Source organism: Prosopis cineraria, unplaced genomic scaffold (assembly GCF_029017545.1).
Source record: "Prosopis cineraria cultivar Desert tree isolate PC_DT_omini unplaced genomic scaffold, ASM2901754v1 PC5, whole genome shotgun sequence".
Taxonomy (NCBI): Eukaryota; Viridiplantae; Streptophyta; class Magnoliopsida; order Fabales; family Fabaceae; genus Prosopis; species Prosopis cineraria.
In genome coordinates this window covers 40,246,250-40,266,984 of record NW_026555336.1, presented here as the reverse complement: position 1 = coordinate 40,266,984, position 20,735 = coordinate 40,246,250, and the positions used below count along the sequence as shown (strand labels likewise).

The window sequence follows — 20,735 nt, the reverse complement described above, 5'->3', positions numbered from 1 at the left end:
GATAGGTTAGTAGTTTAACTTAAAATTATTAATATCAAAAAAAGTACTAAGAGAATTTAAAAAAAATTATGAAATTTTAAAAATTTAATTGTTTAAACAATGACTAATTCCTTCACAGTAGGATTTCTCATAAGGGGGTAAACAGTTGATCATAGAATGCTCTCTATTTATATGAGTGAAAAATCAAATCCCATCGTATGTTTAAAGGACAAAATGAGATAGTCATTACATCTCGCCACACTCACATGATTACATCAGAGTAATTTTATTGTGCTTTTCCCCTCAACCTTTATCAATTTAATATTTTTGAGAAGCTGAACCAGCAAAGCCTAACATTCAGCCGCAGCGAGGCCTGCGAAAACAATGAAAAAAAAAAATGAAAAAGCACCAGCAAATTTTCATTGACGACAAAGAACGGAAGCCTAATTCTAACTCAAAGGACACACCATTAGAAATTCAAAGGGCCTGACAAGGACAAATTACAGTATTTTTTGATACCGTATCTCTGCTCGCATCACATTTTCCTAAACTTTAATTAGTATACATCAATCGTGACTTTGAATCTGCGAGGGATACGTTTGGTGAGAATGTACAATCAATTTATATGATATTCATTATTATATTTTTATCAATATAAAATTTCAAATATATAATAAGTTATGTCATTTATAAGATATAAACAATGTAATTTATTTTTTTTAACTTTGTATTAATACACAGGGTTCAGATTTAGTTATTATTTAATTTAATAACTATTAACTAAAATAGATGTTGTGCAGTCATGAAGTTTGGAGTGAGTTGCAACATATATGGCTTGCAAATACAAATTTTTTTTATATATTTTATATTTATAGCTATTTTTTATTATAATTTTTGTCATGTATCCACTCAATATTATATCAAATGTACCTCAATTGTATGATGAGCCAGATTTAATTGAGGTTTTTTTTTTTGTATAGAAATTGAATTGGGATTTTATGCTTGGCAAATGAAGTATGAGTTTAGTTGATTAACTTAGTGTGAATTAGTGAGAGTAGTCTAATGTATGTTGAAAGATATTGATTTAAACTTTTAGACAAACTAAAAAATAAGAAACACTAAATATTCATAGCCAGTGATGAAGCGGAGTGGCTTGGAATAATAAATATAAAAAGGGGGGAAGTGGGAATGTGAAGTCCAGTTGGAGGGAGGGCCAAGTGCATGTGCATGTGCTGAAACAAAACCCACAAGATTCGGCTTTTTAATAAGTTTGTGGGGACACCAAATCTTTGTTATTTCTATTCTCTTGATCCAACCTTTTCAGTTTTCAACTCATTTCTGTCTCCCGCAGTCAAAGCCCTAACATGAATTCTACTTGCCCTTGTCTCTCACGGACTTCTCCCCACTAGGCGCTAGCTGAAGAAACAGTCACCACTATTTTTTTTTAATCTTAAAAAGCACCATACACAACATATACAAGCATGCTTAATTTTTTTTTACTGAAAAATACCATGTCAGTTGCTCTTCATTAATATTAATAAAAGTTGCCACACCTGAGATTTAATTATAAATGATTTCAAGATTATTTTTACTAGACATGAAAATATAATTGTATAAAGCTTAAAATAGCAACACAGATGTAATGCATAATTTTGATTGATATAATGGGTGCGAAAGCATCATAACTGTTAATCAGATTGCAATAGGACATTGATAAATTCTCAAGAATGATCCAACGAACGTGTGTATATCTTCAAAAATATCCCATAAGAGATCAAGCAAATCTTGAACAAGTAGTTGCTTCTATATAAGCTATTTCAACCTCAGTACTGAAGAGAAGAAAGAAACAGCAATTTCATAAAAAGTCTTGCTATATAGATTCAAAGTTTCCACATAAGAACATCAATTTCAATTGTACTATTGCCCTTATGCTGTACAAGCTCACTATGTTACTTTTCTCATAGCAAGAGAATCTCAACCTCGCAGCTATGTAATCCAATATGAGGAATAGTGGGGTTGAGTTTCCCCAAAGAAGTTTCAACAGAACTTGTCCAAAAAATGGGAGGAAAATAAAATCACATTGGAAGGAAAGAGCAGAAAATGTGATGATAATTTTAAGAATTCGAAACAAAAGGTGATCTGTGAGGGATGGCTTTTCTTGGGCGTTTTCTTGGAATCACAACTTCAGCTCTCTCATATGGCTCTGCCTCAGATATTGATGACTCAGTTTCTGAGTTCTGATTATCATTCAGAGAATGGTCAGAAACTTCAGATTTTGGAGATTTGATTAATTTGGGCTCCGCTGAAAGCACTGAGATCTGGAAATTGCACATAATTCGAATAAAAAATTGTTCAGATTGAAGAAAAGAAAGTAAGCAAAACAATTTGGCAGTGCTTGAGAAGTTACCTTGCATGATATGGAACAGAAGCAGTTACGCTCATCTTGTAAATGCTTTCCGCATTCTTCGCAAGTACCTCCTGACTTTAATTTGCTTGACACTTTGGTATCTTGGGATTGAGACTCAGGAGTACCTACATCAACACTTGTATTATCTCTTCTTGATGGTTTGGGGCTCTTCAATGATCTCCGAGGATTGAGGTGTATGATCTTTTCATTATTTGATATGTAGGTCTGCCAAATCACATCACCATTGTATGGAAACTATGTTCATCAATCTTTAGTTCCATCTCAAAATCAAGTGCAAGGCTTGCTAGGATCATGGCAGTTAGGTTTAGTGAGTAAGATGCACTCAGAAAGAAATGAACATGAGGCAAAGGACTTGTTTCATGGATTTCCAACTCACAAAATCAACGGTAAAAGTCTAAGAAGCATAGGCACCACATATGATAAAAATTTACAATGTAGAAATATAAATTTAAGTATCATCTCATATCTTATATGATTACTTGTTTACATGTCTGATACAAATACGACACAACTCTTTTTAAATGCTCCTACTTCATAGATAGAAATTCATTTCATAATTAGTAGGGTAAAAGATTTCTGAGCTATGCTCATTTGGCAAATTTAGCTCTTTGAATTCAACAAATTTATCACACCATTGATGTTTAGGAATGCTGGAGAAGAGATGCTGTAAATTACATCTAAATTTTTAACGACTTAGTTGCAGAAACATTTCAAAATATAACAAAGTCAACACACTTAAAATGTTGTCTCAGCCAATCCAAAAAGACATTCATACTCAATTCTAAAATTAGTTGGAGGGAAGGGAGGGAGGGGGGAGCAAACATGAAACATCATCTTAAAGGTGAAACAAAGACCAGTTTAACGCTAAAAATGAAATGTGTAAAAACAGGAGAGAACCTGAATTCTTGAGCAGTCAAAATACTTCTGCAGCTCTGAATGCCGAACAACATCTTGGTAAACGTATTTGTATATCTGTATCCTTCTATGGAGGGTATGAGCTTCTTTGCAATGCCTGCACAAGCTAAGTTTACAATCTATACAGAAAACATTCTTCTCATTATACCTAAGGTGTTGGTGATCATCACAATGTCCAAAGCTGCTATGCAAAAGAGTTCTAAGCCATTCTGCACTATTCTTCCCCTCAGGTAATATAGTAACCTGCAAAATTCAACCATTTGCCTCAGAAGGAATTAAAACTTCATAAAGAATCCAAGGCAAAAACAGTACAAGAATCAAGGAGAAAAAATCAAATAACAAGCCTTCTCCCTCGTCAAATCATCAGATGATTGATTTGTTTAACCACACTAATCCAGATTAATTAAACCATTAATCGAGATATAAACTCAGTTTGGAAAATTCATATTCCTCTTGACTGACACAGATAGATGATAGAAAAATTACTCCAATGCACAATAAAGTTCAAGCATCAAGGATAAATACTTTAACAAGAAGTCATCTTCCTTATCGAATCAACAGCAAATGAATTTGTTTACACACGCTATCTCAGTTTAAACCATTTTCATAACAATATATAAACTCAATCTTCACAATTCACACTCCCCTTGACAGAGAACAAACTGGAAACAGAAAACCCACTCCAAGGAGTGCAATTGACTATTATTAACATACTCAAGAATCATATGCGTAATCTAGCCAGAACGATTAAAAAAATGGAATTGAAGTCAAATATACAGTGTTAAGATTGAAAAATGCGAAGCAGATGAAGCCCATCAATAATTTAAATCGAACAAGAAAGAATTCTGAGTGTCCTTACCATCTCTGGAGCACGGGATCGATTTCAGAGAACTAATAGAGGCGGCGGGTTGTTGATGAACCACAAAACAGAGAAGGCTCAAGTGTATAGTGAGTAGTTCAAAGGCAAGAAAAAGCGAGGCATATGGACAGGAAAATATGGGCTAGATTGATAGCATTATAAAGAGAAATGCAATAATTAGGGAAATCGAGGGGAGAAAAAAAGAAAAAGGAAAAGGGAAAGAAAAAGAATTGAAAATGGAAACAAATCCCTTTTACAGAACAGTGTTGCTGTATGCGTTTTGTCAGCGGAGGTGGCCTACTATCGGCGGGAAGAGAGAAGGGGTCAGAGCCGTTGGATTGGACCTCCATCGTACGGTGTCTCTGTTTCTGAATCGTTGGGGCCAATTATGTACTGAATATATGGTGGGACCCGCAGCAGGAAAATGAGAACCGGAAGCGCGGCGTTATCACGAACGTGCCCGTGGCCCGACTCAGTTCCCGCCAATTTGACCGAGAATTTCGGGCTCGCCCTTCCTCTTCCTCTTTTTTTTTTTTTTTTTGGCTTTGCCACCGTTTTCTTTTTTGGAAATTATTCACTGTGATTTACAGACACTACTCAGTTCACGAATCGTAAGTATTATTTATTGCTACGTGCTTTTAGCATCTACTATATATTTTTGACTTGTTGCTGTCGTAAAATTATCAGATATATATACTACAAAGAAATCATTATTTGGCAATTTGACCACAGTATTACAAAGAAAAAAATATTTAAAGGTAGGTTACAATGAAAAAATATTTTATAGAAAAAAAATGTATCATAGTTGTTACTAATATGCTATACTTTTAAAATATTTTTTCAAATACTATAAATTTAAAATTTGATTCAAATGAAACTGAATTTCTTTTTTTTTTTTGAGAAAAGTATAAACCTCAGTTTCTATTGAGCCAAATTTTGTAATTATATTTTTTTAAAAATTGATGTGACATGTGTGGCAGGTTATATTTATATCTATGGTGACCTCACTTCAATATATGATTGCACTCAATAATTTTCCTTCCCTTCTTTCCCAGTTATTAAAGTTGGTAATTCAAGTCAAGCTCGACAGGTCAACCTAAATTCGCTCGAAAAAATTTAAAAATAAATTTTATAAAAAAAGATAGTTTTTTATGTTTGGACTAGTCTAAATAGGCCCAAAAAATTTAAGCTAAGCTTGATTAGGTTCCGGCTTGACCTAAATACTAGAATAAAAAAAATTATTTTTAAAATATAATTAAATATTAATTAATTCTTTAAGTTTTAGGTCATTTTATACTAAAATATCATATGTTTGAGTCATATACATTGTTTAAATATCAAAAATATATATTATATATATTTTTAAAATAAAATAATTAATTTTAAAGTAAAAAATTAATTAAAAATAATTTTAAAAATAAAATTTGGATATTCAGGTTGCCCAAAGCCCGAACAAATTTAGGTCGAACTTGACTATTTGAACTTTTTAGAGAGTTGAGTTTGTTTAGGTTTAGGCCTATTCAAGCTTGCCTACTTGAATTTTCAACTCTTCCTGTCACCCCTCCCCTCTATTCTTGCATGGATGTGCGAGCATATGGGTTTTTGTTTTTTTGTTGTTGCCAACATGTATCTAGATGTTTATATATAAAACAACTATGATATTAATTTTATAGTTATAATAATGCAAATTATCCATTTCAAAAACCATACTCCTAAGGCTTATTAATTATTATTATAAGATATTCTTAGTCAAATTATATTCTTAATGAGTTAATTAATTGCCTTAAAATTATACAATCTTTTTATATTTGCATTTGTTTAACAGGATATATCAACTAAAGAACATTATTAATTACACCTATAATTAAGAGCATTATTTTATTTCTATTTATAAAGCACTCCTAACATTCTCATTAAAATCAAGAAAAGAATTTACAAATCTCATTAATTTTAAGATAATTAATTAACTTATCAAGAATATAATTTGATTAAAAATATCTTATAACAATAAGCCTTGGGAGTATAGTTTTTGAAATGGATAATTTGTATAATTATAATTATAAAATTAATATCATAGTTGTTTTATATAAACATATAGATACATGTTGGTAAAAAAAAAATCCAAATGCATTACACATCCATGCAAGAAGAGAGGGGAGGGATGACAAGTAGAGTTGGAAATTCATGCAAGCCTATTCAGGCTTGGGCTGAATAAGCCCAACCTGAATAAACCCAAACATAAACAAGATCAATTCTCTGAAAAGTTCAAATAACCAAGCCCGACCTGATTTTATTTAGGCTTTGAGCGACCCAAATACTTGAATTTTATTTTTAATTATTTTTTACTTTAAAATTAATTATTTTATTTTATAAAAATATTTTTTGATACTCAAATGATGTATAGGACTCAAATATATGGTATTTTAGTAAAAAAATGACCTAAAATTAAATAATCAATTATATTTTATGTATTTTAAAAAATAAAATTTTTTTATTTGGGTATTAGGACAAAGCCCAAACTCTATCGAGCTTAGACTGAATTTTTCCGACCTTATTCAAACTAGCCTAAACATTAAAAAACTATTTTTTTAAGCCCAGTCTTAAATCTTTTTGGACGGGGTTCAAGTTGGCTCATTGAGTTTAACTCAAAGTACTAACCTTAGTAACAGGAAAAGAAGGGAAGGAAAATTATGAAATACAGTCATATGTTGATGTAAGGTCATGGCAAGCATAACCTGCCATGCATGTCACATCAATTTTTTTTAAATATAAGTACAAAACTTAGCTTGATAGAAACCAAATTTTGTACTTTTTTGTTAAAAAAATTGAAACTCAATTTCATTTGAACCAAATTTTAAATTTGTAGTATTTGGGAAAATAATTTTAAAGGTATAGCATATTGGTATTTTTTTTTAGTACTGTGGTCAATTTGCCTCATTAATTATAGGTGAAATATATTAAAATATTATTTATAGGCCAAATAATTATCATGAAATTTATTTGTATTATATATATATTTGAAACTTTGAAACTATGAAGTTGGAGTAGTTTTTTAACCTTCATCCATTTGAGTGTACAAATTTATTTTATATATTTTTATTCATATGATATTTGTCCATGTTAAGGATATTTCTTGCCAATTGCTAAATACTAATATCTTTCAAGAATGCTTGAAATTGCTAGAGAATTGATGATAAACAAGTCAGTGAAATGGCAAAAAGCGCCTATTTAATTTTTATTGGGATGAAAATAGGTTGGAAGAAGTTGAGCCATGACCAAATCAACCTCAACTTGACACATTAATTGCCTAGCCTAAAACTTATATAAAAAACTTTTTAACAAAAAACGTAAACCCACTTAAGACTTAACCTACCTTATAAGTATATTTAAAAGGATGCTTGAGAGTAAGTTTTTTAAATAAGCTTACATAATATGTCCTAAATTTTAAAGGCCTCAAATAGGCTTTAACACTGTTAAAATTTATATGTACATTACTCGATCAACTGTAGCATATAGTAAGAGGATTTAACAACTACAATAGATTAATATGGGAATACAATAACAACATTAAAATTAACACACAATTCTAATATAATTGGAAACATAATCGACAAACTACAAATAAATAATAACACATCAATTAAAAAAATCAAATGATGAGATTAATATATCATCAATTCATCATACAAAATTCAATAAAAAGGAACATGGCCATGAAAGGACATATCTAATGCTTTCAAGTTTGGATTCAAGAAGAAAGAGGCCACATAAAAGAGTGGAGTTTATTATTTTTTCAATTTTTAATTAAATATTATATGTTACACATTATATATACAAGCATGCACATGTAACATATATTACATAATAATAATGTATGTGCGTAAGCACATTAGGCTTGCAAGATATGTATTGTGAAAATAAGTTTAACCTATATGTAAATAGGTCATATATCAGACTTGTAAGTTATGTCTTATGAAATTAGATTTGGCCTATTTATTTAAATATATCTAATCAAATGACTGAACCTTGACTTTTCTAATAGTTAAGCTATGTTAGGTTTGAAGTAGTTTAGGTTGTAAGTCGAGAATGGTTCTTTAGATTAATACTTTCTCCAAGACATTTTAAAATGTATTGGGTTTATTAAAAAAATTTTTTTAGAAAGAATGTAATGAAATGAAATTTTGACAAATTTTTTTCCTTTCATTTTACCTTTAACTTGTAACTACCACGAATTCAATTAAATAATTATCATTTATAAAAGTAACCAATATAACTTATATGAAAAAAGAAACATTAACCAATACAAGGCTAAAATTTAAAATTACTTTAAAAAACTATAAAATCTCCTCCACTCTGATTAATAATAGCATGTAGAAGATATTTTATAAAATTTCTTTTTTGGATTCAACTATATAAATGAATGTGTTATAAATAAGGTTGTTAAACTCGCGAGTTTAAGTAAACTCATGAGAGGGATGTAAACTCAAAACTTAAACTTGGATCATAAACTCATAAGAGTTTATCTCTATTAATAAATATAACATTCAGGAAAATTTTACCATGATTTATTAACCTAATAAGGGTCATTAGTGAATTAATGAGGTGTGTGGTCAGAGAAGCTTAACTTGGCATAATTATTATGATTTCAGCCCTAGAAATGGATCCGAATCGATGGCAGGCCACTCAGGCAAGGAAAGAGGAAGAAAAAGTGAAGAATTGTTCTCTATGCCACACGCCGCAGCACGTGATTATTCTGCCGCGACGCATAAAGACAAATTTAAATGTAATAGGCTCTTATGTGCCATGTGTTGCGGTGGAAGGTAGTGTATGTCGCGGTACACGGGGAAAATTTTTGATAAATTAGATCACATCTATGCGAGAAAACATAAGAGAGAAGAGGAAGAAAATGAAGAGAACATTAGAGCTCTGCTGGGGTATGCTCATTGGCTTCCATTGTTGATGTTTTGAAGCTTCCAAACACCCAAGGTAAGTAATCTAAGCCTCAATCTTCCTTTTTCTCCCTCATTTATGATGATTTATGGTAGGGTTTGACTTGAGAGATGGATTTTCGGTCTATAGGAGTATGGATCAGATTTCATTAGTTAAAATAAATATATTAGGAGTTGTTTAATGTATTGGAACACCACATTAATGATTTTGAAAATGGTTGGTCCATGAAAGCATTTAATGTCCAAAAATTTATATAAATGTGATAGTTGGGAGAGGTTTATGTACATTAATGATAGTTTGAGGTATTATTAGTGATAATGTGTATTAATAAAATTTAATGAGTCTATTAAGTATGAATGGTTAGTGATTATGGGTTGATAAAAATAAAGTGTGTGGAATTATATGTTGATAAAGCTTCAAGAGTTAGACAATGATGATATTCTTGTGGCATGGATGTAGAGAGGTTTATTTTTGACACCATTTGAGCTTGTTGAAGCTTTGAGAAGTTGGTATAGTGAGGGGTAAGTCTTTAATCTCTCAAAGGTTTGAGATAATTGGGGAAAACTTAATCTTTATAATTGAATATTAATTGTGTTTGTGAAATGTAAATTATGAGTTAAATTAATGATGCATATTGGCAAAGTGTTTGATTTGTGAAATGGTTTTTGGAAAAAAAACCTTGATCTTGCCACCCTTAGTGTTTTATGAAATTAATTATGATTTATTACTATGGGTGGAGAATTGTGATATATTATGTGTTGAATTGTGGAGTATTATATGAGTTCATGTATTATGAATTGATTGTTAAAATGCATATTATGTAAGAAATATAAATAGTATAATCATTGGCGGGAGTTTGTTTAGGGAGAGGAGTATATTAGTTGAAATTCACATGGTATTGGCAGTGATCGTTGGAATCAAAAACTAGCCTTAGCACCGACCATTAGAATCAGGGGGTAGCCCTTATCCCATAGTTGATTCAGGACTATCCTACTTGTTTTATAAGAGACTAAAACCTAATTAGTATTCACCGGCTTATGAGAAGGCTAGATTAAGGGTCCGACACTCCATGATTGTTAGTATTGGGGGAAACCAAATTATATAAGTAAGTGAGTTCACCCTGACCAGGTAGTTCCTCATAAGTGAAAGGCTGAGTTAGTCCATAAAGGACGTAGTCACGTGATAGCTACCGGGTTTGTGTAGGAGGTAACAGGAGGATATAAAGTTGGCATATGATCATTCATATAAGTCCAGCCACATGGTTGTTAGTTTTATGGTTTGACATGTGTTGAGGGTGCATGGAAGTTATTTGTATGACCCTATGTTATGTTTTTGCTAAATAACCTAATAAAGTATTTTGTGGCAAGCCCGATCACATGGTTAATAGTTTTGTGAACCATGGCTGAGTGTTATGTGTTATTCGTGCTTATTTACCTAATTACATCTATTTATAATTGATATGCAACTATATGGGTTAAGTAAAACTTGATTACTAAGTGGTTGTATTCACCCTTTAATTCTCAATATTTTCATGACCTAATTCATAAGATTCGAGTCGGGGAAAATATACGGAGGCTTAAGATTTGTAGAGTAATCCTCTATATGTCTCTTTTTTGTTGCTTTTATATGTATTTATTAATGTAATTGCCAACTAAGATTATTTGACATGATTTATGCACTACTTATATGATTTTGTGTATAACTAGTGTATTTTGTGCACTAGGTTAGTGAATTTTGGTTGTGAACCTGTGGATAGGGCTAAAATACTTGTGCAAGTAGAAACATATGTATTTTAAGAAATTTAGAATGAAATTGTTGATTTTGTGCAACATTTCCTCCCCCATTATGTTCTATGAAAATCAGGATTGAGTGGTGATTTTATAAGACAAGCATTTTTTATTGTGTGCGGTGCATTGCACGAGTCTGCAAGAGTCTATTGAGTATAGTCGAATAGTTGGTGTAAGTTATTGGCACATGTAGTTGAGTTGGGACACCTCATTTATGAGATTTTGTGAAAAAGTTGTCAAAATGAATTTTAGTGTCTAACTTTTTATAGAAAATGACTTTGAGTATGAAACCGATGCAATTAGCTAAAGTTAGGAGAAATCTCTGTGTAGACACCGAAACCACTTCAATCAGACGTCGGACTAATTTTTGGAATGTGTTGCAAGTTTGCACCCTGTGCTGTTAAATGATAGCATAAATGCTATCAAATTTTCTACATTGCGCCGCACAAAGAAGACACGCTACGGTGCACATGCTGTAAGGCACGACGCACGTGACACTTTCTGCACAAAATCTATTTTTGAATTTTAAAACTCATTATTTTAGGTGCCAATTGATTTTCAAGCTTCCGCTTTACTTTTAAAATTTTGATTTGGACTTATTAAATCATGTTGAGATTTGAATTGTTGATACAATTCCTTTGAAAGAATTTAAGAAATTTCCTTTATAAAATTTTATAATTTGCTAATCCTTGAGGGTTAAACCTTAGGTTGCCATGATTTGGAGTTAATTGCAATTTAGTAAGGGAGACTTTACGGTTTAGCCTCGAGGAAGTTACAAGAAATATTCTTTAAAAATACATGATTAAAAAATTAAAATATAAAATATGACCATAATTTAATTTAAATATAGTTTAAATATAAATCATTGAAATTAAATCTATTTGTATTTATAGATTATTATCCTCAATGTAGAAAATTCAAAATATAACAACTTATTTTTGGTTTTTTTTATTTTCTTTTTTATTAACATTAATTTTTGGTTTTTTAGTTTTCTTTTTCATTGAACCAAATCCCACTATTTCCAAGAATTAAGTTTTACATAATATATATTTATCTTGCTCAACGAGTTTATGAGTGAATTGAAACAATTTTACAAGTTAGAAATGTAAAAATGGTAAACTCTGAGAGTCAACTCGCGAGTTTAACCGAGTTTTATCTAATTTAACATAACATTAACTTTAACATAACATCATTAACTTTAACTGTTAAGTACTAACTGTGCATGTCACATGTTAGTCTTTATTAATGTGGACTAAGAAAGAGGCAAAAATAAATATGAAGTCATCAACCAGGAGCAAAAATACCTATAACATCATCAGAGTTGGTGTAAAAGTGATCAATCCATCAAATCCTTTAAATATTGACTGTTTAGCTAATACATAAGTAGAAGTTGACCTTTTTTTTTGCTAACATGGATAAAAAATATTTTCAAATGAAGTTCTTTGAAGGTTAATCGATTATTGTATGAATATTATGTGAGAAAATGTTATTTTGACTGAATATCAAATTAAATTGCTTGGTTTTTTTTGTAGTAGTGCTGAAAACCATTTAAAAATTTTTAACATATCATGAATAAATTTGTTTAAGGTTGTGACAATATTCTCAAGGTAGACAGTGTAAGAGGCATGCTCAATCTTGATCTTTGATTATGCATAACCTATCTTACTATGTTGAATATCAGGTTTTACAGACAAGAAAAATGAGTGGGAGAGGGAGGAAGGAAGCGAAATATATAGTGATGGAAAGAAATCATGTGGCATGAATTTTGATGGATTGGTCACTAATTATGAGTACTCACATGATGATCGATCAACATCTATGAAAATTCATTTGGAAATATTTTTTATCTACATTAGTGAAAAATAGTTAACTTTTGCTTAAAAGGTCAACATTTAAGGGATTTGATTGATTAATTATTTTTACACCAACTTTGATAACATTATGAGTATTTTTGCTCTTAGCTAACGATTTCGTGGATATTTTTATCCCTTTATTAGTCTACATCAGTAAAGGCTGACATGTGACATGCACAATTAATGTTTAATGGTCAAGTTAACGGTGTTAGGTCAAAATTAAGGTTTGATCACTTTTGTACCCACTCATATAATATTATGGGTATTTTTACTTTTTTTTTCACTTTAGGATACTGAATGTCCCTAGTTGACCACTTTGTGGGTATATTTACCCTTTTACCCTAAAGAATAAATTTATATCTATATAATTCTTTATCAGTAATAGTTTTTAGATTTTTTTTCATTTGTTTAGTCTAAAATGTTGTTTTAATTGATAAAGAATAATAAAATTATATTTTTTTAAATTATGTTAATAGTTAATAATGAGAACAAGGTCACTTAACTAACAAAAAAATAGAGCATTGTTGTGTATGTTAAAAGTAAAAATTATAATTTTTTCCCTTCTTAAATTATGTTAAAAAATTAATAAAAATATTTTTTCATATCATGTGCCATGTATATTTCATTAATCTAACATGACAAATTATATTAATAACATAGTAGGCTTAATAGTAGGAGGCTTTGAAAACAAAATTAAAAGTTAAGAAAATTAATTTTAAATATTTAAAGGTGAGAGGGGTTATATGAAACTATTTTAAAATTTAATATGCTTTATGCATTTTAGCTTATTTTCAAGAATGTGTTAAGTCTCCCCTTGATAGGAACTAGGAAGTAATGGTGTTCATAAGTTCAATTTGGTTTAGTTTTAAAAGGAAAAAAGTTAAATTGAACCAAACTAATTGATTATCAAAGTTTGGGGCTTATTCAATTTTTTTTCCTAATCAATTTGGTTTGGTTTGGTTTAGGTTTGGATCAAGCATGGGTTTTTTTTGTTAAAATATTTCTAATAATCAATATATATATATATATATTGTGTGTGTGTGAATATTTACTATTATTAGTATTTTCAAAAAAAAATCTCTTAAAACACTTTATCATAAAATTAAGAAATTATCATAAAAAATTATAGATTACATTTTGCTAATTGTAACATATTTTTAACTAATGATTTATAAATAACTAATCCTTGGAAAAAGAAAAAATTACAATCAAGGACCCCTGGAGACAATTAATTATGCTGCAAGGATTAAATGATTCTGATATTACTCTGCAGGAGCAAAGGACCTAAATATAATTAAATTTTATTGTGAAAGGATAAAATTATCCCTGATGTATTTTGGTTATGATAGGGGAATTAATTATTGTTAAAATAAGAATGAAACTTATTTTTTAAAATGGAGATTTGTTTACTAAATTATAACAATTTCTGTACCAAATTAATATTTTGTGCTTGTTAATAAAGGAATATTGTTGTCAGAATAAAAATATGATTTTTTTTTTCAAATAAGAATTTGTTCACAGAATCACAACACTTGTTCTTTTCCACCACCAAGTTAATTTTTTGGAGATGTTAATAAGGGAATAGGTTGTTGTTATAATGGAAATGAAATTTTTTTTTATCAAATGGAGACTTATTTACTAAATCACAACACTTGTTCCTCTCCATCATCAAGTTAATTTTTTAGAGTTGTTAATTAAAAAATTGATTGTTATTAAAATGTGGATGATACTTGTTTCTTGTTGAATAAAAAGTTGTTGTTAAAAGAGTATATAATATACACATGAATGGTATTTTGTCTTTTCACAACAAACGTAGGTACTTTGGTCCTATAAAATAAAATCAAAATCATTTGATATTGCAACATAATTAATTGTCTTCAGAGATCCTTGATTATGATTTTCCCAAAAAAATTAAACAAGTCAATAAAAAATATAAAATAAATAGGATAAGGCTTGAGTCGGTTTGATTCAAGCTTTAAAAGACAAAAACCTAAACCGAACCCAATCAAACCAATCAATTTTCCAAAAAAAAACACCAACCAAATTTTATTTATAATCAATTTAATCTATTTATATTGATATAATTTAGTGTAATTTGAAAACCCTACCAGAAAGCATAAGTAAGAGCCAAGGACCAATAGTGTAACGCGACATGAATTCTCATGGCAAAAAAAAACTACATTCCTATTTTGCTGCTCTCAAATTACTAAACTACGCTCATCATTTCATTACACTTTAAAACTACTATATCCATACTCCTCATCAATGTTTCCATTTTCTATCTATGCTTCCTGCCTGCCATTGTCACCCTTAGTTTTGCTAACATTGTATGATCTCAAAATGATGGTAACTTTTTGCATTTTCATGTTCTTTTGCTTAGATCTGCAGAGCTTGTCATACATTCTTCTTATTGTTTTGGTGATAGTTCCTATCATCTTGTAAATTCTCAAGTACAAGCATCCATTATCCTATGAAGTTTGTGTTTGTTCTATGATTCCATATGATATTTCTAATTATGTTTTTCTTGGCTGTCTATAGCTCATGTTAAGGTCCTACTTGGACTTTGGAATTCTACTTTCTATTCTAGATAATTTATCACTGAATGAGAATTTCCATCACAATTCTTTCATAATTTTCCTTCCTCATTAATAATAGACAGTGATATATAACCATAAAAGTATTTAGATGTTGAAGTGCTCTTATTGAAGCATTATATACTTTATTGAAAAATACTATGGATATTATGAATATGACTTTGCAGCTCAAAATTCAATTGATTTGCACCAGTATCCCATGTTGTAATAGGGGAAGTTTTGTTTGAAGTTATTGACAAAATACATTAAGAAAAAACATAATGCTTAAGCAAGATCTTCAAATAGATTAATGACAGAATATTTTTTTTTCCTTTTTTAACAATTTTTCAATTATAGAAGAATAAAACAAAATATATCTCCTTTGTTTAGATTTGATGTTGGCTTTAAAGGATGTCATTAATCACCTTGTGGACAACCTAGCTTGTCAATATGCCAAGCATGTAGTGCAAATGCCTTCATGCCTACTTACAAAATGTATAAATGTGGGGCTTTACACAATCATTACAAAGATATAAAGTTGCATTGTAATTAATAGATGATAACTTTAGATGGTTTTAGAGTTAGGTCCCAGGTTTGGGTTTTCTGGGTGTCTCTTTTGTGTATGTGTTTTGGGGAGTGAATGCTAGGCATTGAGGGGCCAGCAATCACTAACTTATCAGTATAGCCAGCATACATTGTGAAGCCTCTCATGCCTGCTTATAGCTCACATAGATGTATGGCTTTTCGCTATCACTATAAGGACATAAAGATGCATTATGATTAATATCTTTTGATCCAATGTAAGTGCTTAATCCTAACATTTTCACTTTAAGCTTAAAGATTATATTTCTTGTTTGGTTATTAGTGTGCGGGGTAAATCACATGCATGAAGTTTGCTATAAAAGTGGCTCGTTTTAGTCACTAACATGTTTCATTGTGAATACATCTGATTTTTATAGTTGAAAATAAATAAAGCAAAGTCTTTACAAGCTGATTTGCTTAATTAATTGGCCCCTAAATGATATTTATACATTATAAAGGGTGAACCTGGTAGAAATTGCCTTAAATCAATATAGTGGGATTGCTATATGTAATAATCTTACCTCAAACTGATTTATTGATATGTTGATTTGTGTTAAACAAGAAACATGATGATTTATTAATCAACAAACTTATGTGGTAATTTAAAATATCTAATTTAGCATTTTATGTGCAGGCCTGCGTGAAGTGTACTAATCAACAAGCATCAAATTAGACAATTCATGTTTCAGATGTGAGAAAGAAATTTGTTCACATCATGATGATAGAATACATGATCAATGATCAATATGACTTTTTTTATATAAACTCTTATGCATAACAATATAAATTTGTATGACATCATAAAACATGCACTATTAGTAGAAGTAGCATTTGAAAGCTAATAATAATATGAATGTCGCATAAGATCTAAATGGCGTCTTTGCTTAGTGGTCTCAAACTAGCTTAAATAGGTCTATTTTTATATTCATTCTGATTGATATATTATGTTTGCTTGTTTTGATTATAATATTGGTTATTTTTTAATTAATGTTCAAAGTTCATCCTCACTAATTTTGTGTGCCTTTTGTTGGTTTTTAGATTAATACCAAATTGGTCAAGTGTTTCTCTAATTTTAGTCATTCCTTGGCGAAGACCTAACTTGATTCCTTTTTTATTTCTGACAGGTAAGAATAGTCAAAGTTGGCAACATATCACTAGCAACTTCTGTGAAGGATATAGGAGATTTCTTTTCATTTCTGGGTGACATTCAATATATTGAGATGTTAAGGTTAGAACAATTGCATTTTTATGTTATTGTTATAAGAAAAAGGCCATCCTCAATATCTTTGATGGTAATTCCATAGGCAAAGTGAGAGTACTCAGGTTTCATATGTTACCTTTAAGGAATCACAAGGAGCAAACACTGCAGTGCTGTTGACAGTATATTTTTGTGCATGTGTTAAAAAACTAAATGTGTTTGTACCAATGTATATAATTTTCCTTTAGTCAATGCTTTCTATAAATCATGTACACTTTTTTTATTATACAGGAAGCTAACATAGGTGATCATTGGGTCACTATCACACCAGCTGAGAACTACTTACTGCCTCCTGAAGCTCTTCCTTCAAGCTCAGTAAGTACTAGATCATTGTCCAAATCTTTTTATGCATCTTACATGTAACTAAGGATCAACATGCATTATTATATGTGTAAACTTGCTTGTCTCCTTTGCTAAAAATTTAATTTTTATAATATTGATTGTTGAAGTAACTTTGCCTTGCTTACGTATATATATATATATATATTACATAATTGATGGTTGTTTCTTAACTCCAGAATCTTATATTTGAAATATATTACTTCTTCACTATTGTTGAATTATAGGTTGCTTAAAAGAAGATAAGCAACAATTTACAATATTTATATTTTGTTGATAGAGCAACTGAATAGTTTTAATGAACCAAGACATGCAGTGTTCAATGTCTAAGTCATAATGTCAACAAGACAAAGGTTTTCAGCACTTTTTTTCTTTGTTTTTTTTGGAAGATGATGGCATAGAATCAACTTGAACTTGAGATTACATACATAGGCCATCAGTAGAAAGATTGCTATATTTAGATGACAATAAATGACTATGTGAGGATGTTGTACCCTTCAGCATTAGTTTGGTGAATATATTCAATTGTTTTATAATTGGCTAGATATGAAGGAAATTTTGGATCTTTAGTTAGATCTTGAAGAATGGATAATCTTCACTGGAGAATACAAGTTTTTCCTTCCCTTCACGCCCCTTTCCAAACTTACGAATTTTAAGCCTCCATTACTATAAAGATTTCATACAAAGTTTTTTACGAACAATATTTCTTATAGGAGAAAAAGCCAACTCCTATAGTAGTTAAGAAGGCTGAAGACGTGGTGAGTACCATGCTTGCAAAGGGTTTTATTCTAGGAAAGGATGCAATCAATAGGGCAAAATCCTTTCATAAACAACATTGCTTGACTTCAAATACTTCTGCCACAGTAGCTTCCATTGATAATAAAATGGGTTTAAGTGATAAACTAGGTATTGGAACAGCCATTCTCAGTGAAATAGTAAAAGAGATGAATGAAAAACTTCTAGTCTTAAAATGACCAAGCCTGCTCTTGTTGTTGCTGAGCAAAAAGTGAGTAGTACTAGATCTACTATCATGATCAATCCTTACTTGTTGACCAAAGCTTCATGGGTGTCAAATGCCTATACTATTATTGCAAATGTAGTTGGAAATGTTAGCATGATGACCAAGAAAAAGGTTGAGCAAGCTGAGATGGAAAAAGAGATAATTCTCAAGGAAAGTGCAGGGATCATCGATAAATTTAGGAGGCTGTACTTTAATAAATCTTTAGCTGAGGGTCTTCCCCTATTTTTTGTTAATTCAAGAAATATCTATATATGATCGAAACTAACTCACATTGATCCCTTATTCATCCTTAACAATACTACTAGATTGATTATTACTTCAATCACTTACAGCTAAAGTTGTTGTAAATTTGTTAAGCTAACGATTTTGTCAATGCTAAATCTAATAATGATGTAAAATTGCCTGACGGGCTTTATTGATTCTTAAGTATACATCAACAATTTATGGAAAGATTAATTATTATTTATTGATATATTATTTACTTTTATTTATTTTGTCAATATTGTTGGCCTTTCTTTGCAAATAAGTTAATCTTTTGAATAAAAAATAGATTCATATGAAAAGGGGTAATACAAATATGACATGATTCTTCCTATAAATCTAATCAACTAGGAATGCTAACAAATCAATTGGCCACAATTTTCTACTTTTTTTATTTACTTTTTCATATGAATAAAATAATCATGTCAATAACTCATACATCAAGATTTTTTATTTGAAAATAATTTAAAATATAATATCAATAATTTTTATGGTTTAGTGATTTGCTTCTGTATCAAAAAGTTATTAATAAATTTTTATGAATAACATCAGAAATAGAGTTGACCCATTAAGATCAGGTAAGGAGCTTATCTACAAGAAGTTTGTCTATACAAAATAAGGGGGTAATAAGTACCAGGTTTATCTCATCATTCAAGTTGTAGCTAATCAGCACAAATAATGTTGTCACAACTGGTTTGGTGGAGTTCCATATCCTAATTTCCATAAATCAAGCCACAAACCTCATATATAAGGGGTCTTAAGGGATGATTCCACATCACGTCTAAGCGTGTTGACAACGTCTAAAAAGTCAAACTATAGGTGTATTTTGAAAACCCTAAGTTGTTTTGACACCAACAGACCTACTATGATGGCAAATAACTCAACTTTCATCACCAAGTAGTAGCCTAAATCTTATTGAAAACCTATGATCCAATCTACATTAGCATTGCGTATCACACCTCCACAAGCTACACGTTGCATATGTTGGATAAATTTATTGACATTAACTAGTAACACACCCTTAGGTGGAGGGGTCCAAGAACCTTCCTACTATAAGGGTTCTTGAAATACATGATATCGAAGCTCATAATTGAAGGCTTTTTCCATTAAAAATGTAACAGCCTTGATGAAAAATGTCTTAAGCAATGGACATGCTCTCTTTAAAGACATATTTGCATCGAGACTTTTATAGTAACCAACAAAACATTGTAAAAACCTTTGTCTATACCCATGAGCCAACTTTCCTTTAATGAGATTGCGTCTTGAATTCCAGCAAATCCATTCTTGCAAATTGCCATAAAAGAAACTAGAAAAAGCATTAGATTTTAAAAATAGAGACCACACACTTCTTTTTCTTTCTCATAGTCTCTCAATAAGTATATGGCAGTCTCCTTATTTTGACACTCAAACATAAAAAGAAAAGTATTTGAGAGGCCTCTCTTGGCTTTAAGTGAGTCCATAACTAATCTCCTATGAGATGTTTGCCATATGAAATGCTCAACCTTCTCTAAAATTTATCATTTCTAGATTTTGATCCATAAAAGTCCTCCCCCATCAAGGTAGGAGAGGAAAGTATAAGAAAATTTAAGTAAGAAATTGCTAATCCACCATAGGTCCCTAATTAATACAAGCCTCAGCACTAGACATAGGCAGTTTCAATTTCTATAACTTTATAATTATCCAAGATGGAACCAGTAATCCACATTCCACTGCCCATTTAAGAGTAGATGATCCTTAGCACAATCATTTGTGTTTGTAGCATTGAGATTGAGGGCATAATCAATGAGTAGTTTGTCAAGCATAGTCCATTTGTCCTACCAAAAACTAACAGTGAAGCCATCGTTGACTTTCTTGACAAGACCCTCTATAAAAGAGTCCCACACCTTTATGATGGATTGCCAAATTTGTAAGGCCAGCCTATGCTTCTTGA

The 20,735-nt window shown here is 30.4% G+C and overlaps 1 protein-coding gene and 1 pseudogene across 1 annotated transcript; one reads left to right on the top strand and one right to left on the bottom strand.

Annotated features, from left to right (window-relative positions):
- Positions 1–1,832: 1,832 nt before the first annotated feature.
- On the bottom strand, positions 1,833–4,390 carry LOC129310993 (protein RGF1 INDUCIBLE TRANSCRIPTION FACTOR 1-like). The gene is made up of 4 exons (XM_054952913.1): positions 4,182–4,390; positions 3,305–3,565; positions 2,387–2,611; positions 1,833–2,297 (listed from the first exon to the last, which is right to left on the bottom strand). Exons 1-4 carry the CDS (start codon positions 4,182–4,184, stop codon positions 2,094–2,096), a joined length of 693 nt encoding a protein of 230 aa, XP_054808888.1. The 5' UTR covers positions 4,185–4,390; the 3' UTR covers positions 1,833–2,093.
- Positions 4,391–4,417: 27 nt separating this feature from the next.
- LOC129310907 (binding partner of ACD11 1-like) lies at positions 4,418–18,799 on the top strand (annotated as a pseudogene).
- The last annotated feature ends 1,936 nt before the right edge of the window (positions 18,800–20,735 follow it).

Coding starts and splice junctions, on each gene's coding strand:
- LOC129310993 (XM_054952913.1), bottom strand. Junction 2,612..3,304: donor TTGACTGCTCAAGAATTCAG/GTTCTCTCCTGT, acceptor GTGATTTGGCAG/ACCTACATATCAAATAATGA. Junction 2,298..2,386: donor TCTGTTCCATATCATGCAAG/GTAACTTCTCAA, acceptor TGCAATTTCCAG/ATCTCAGTGCTTTCAGCGGA.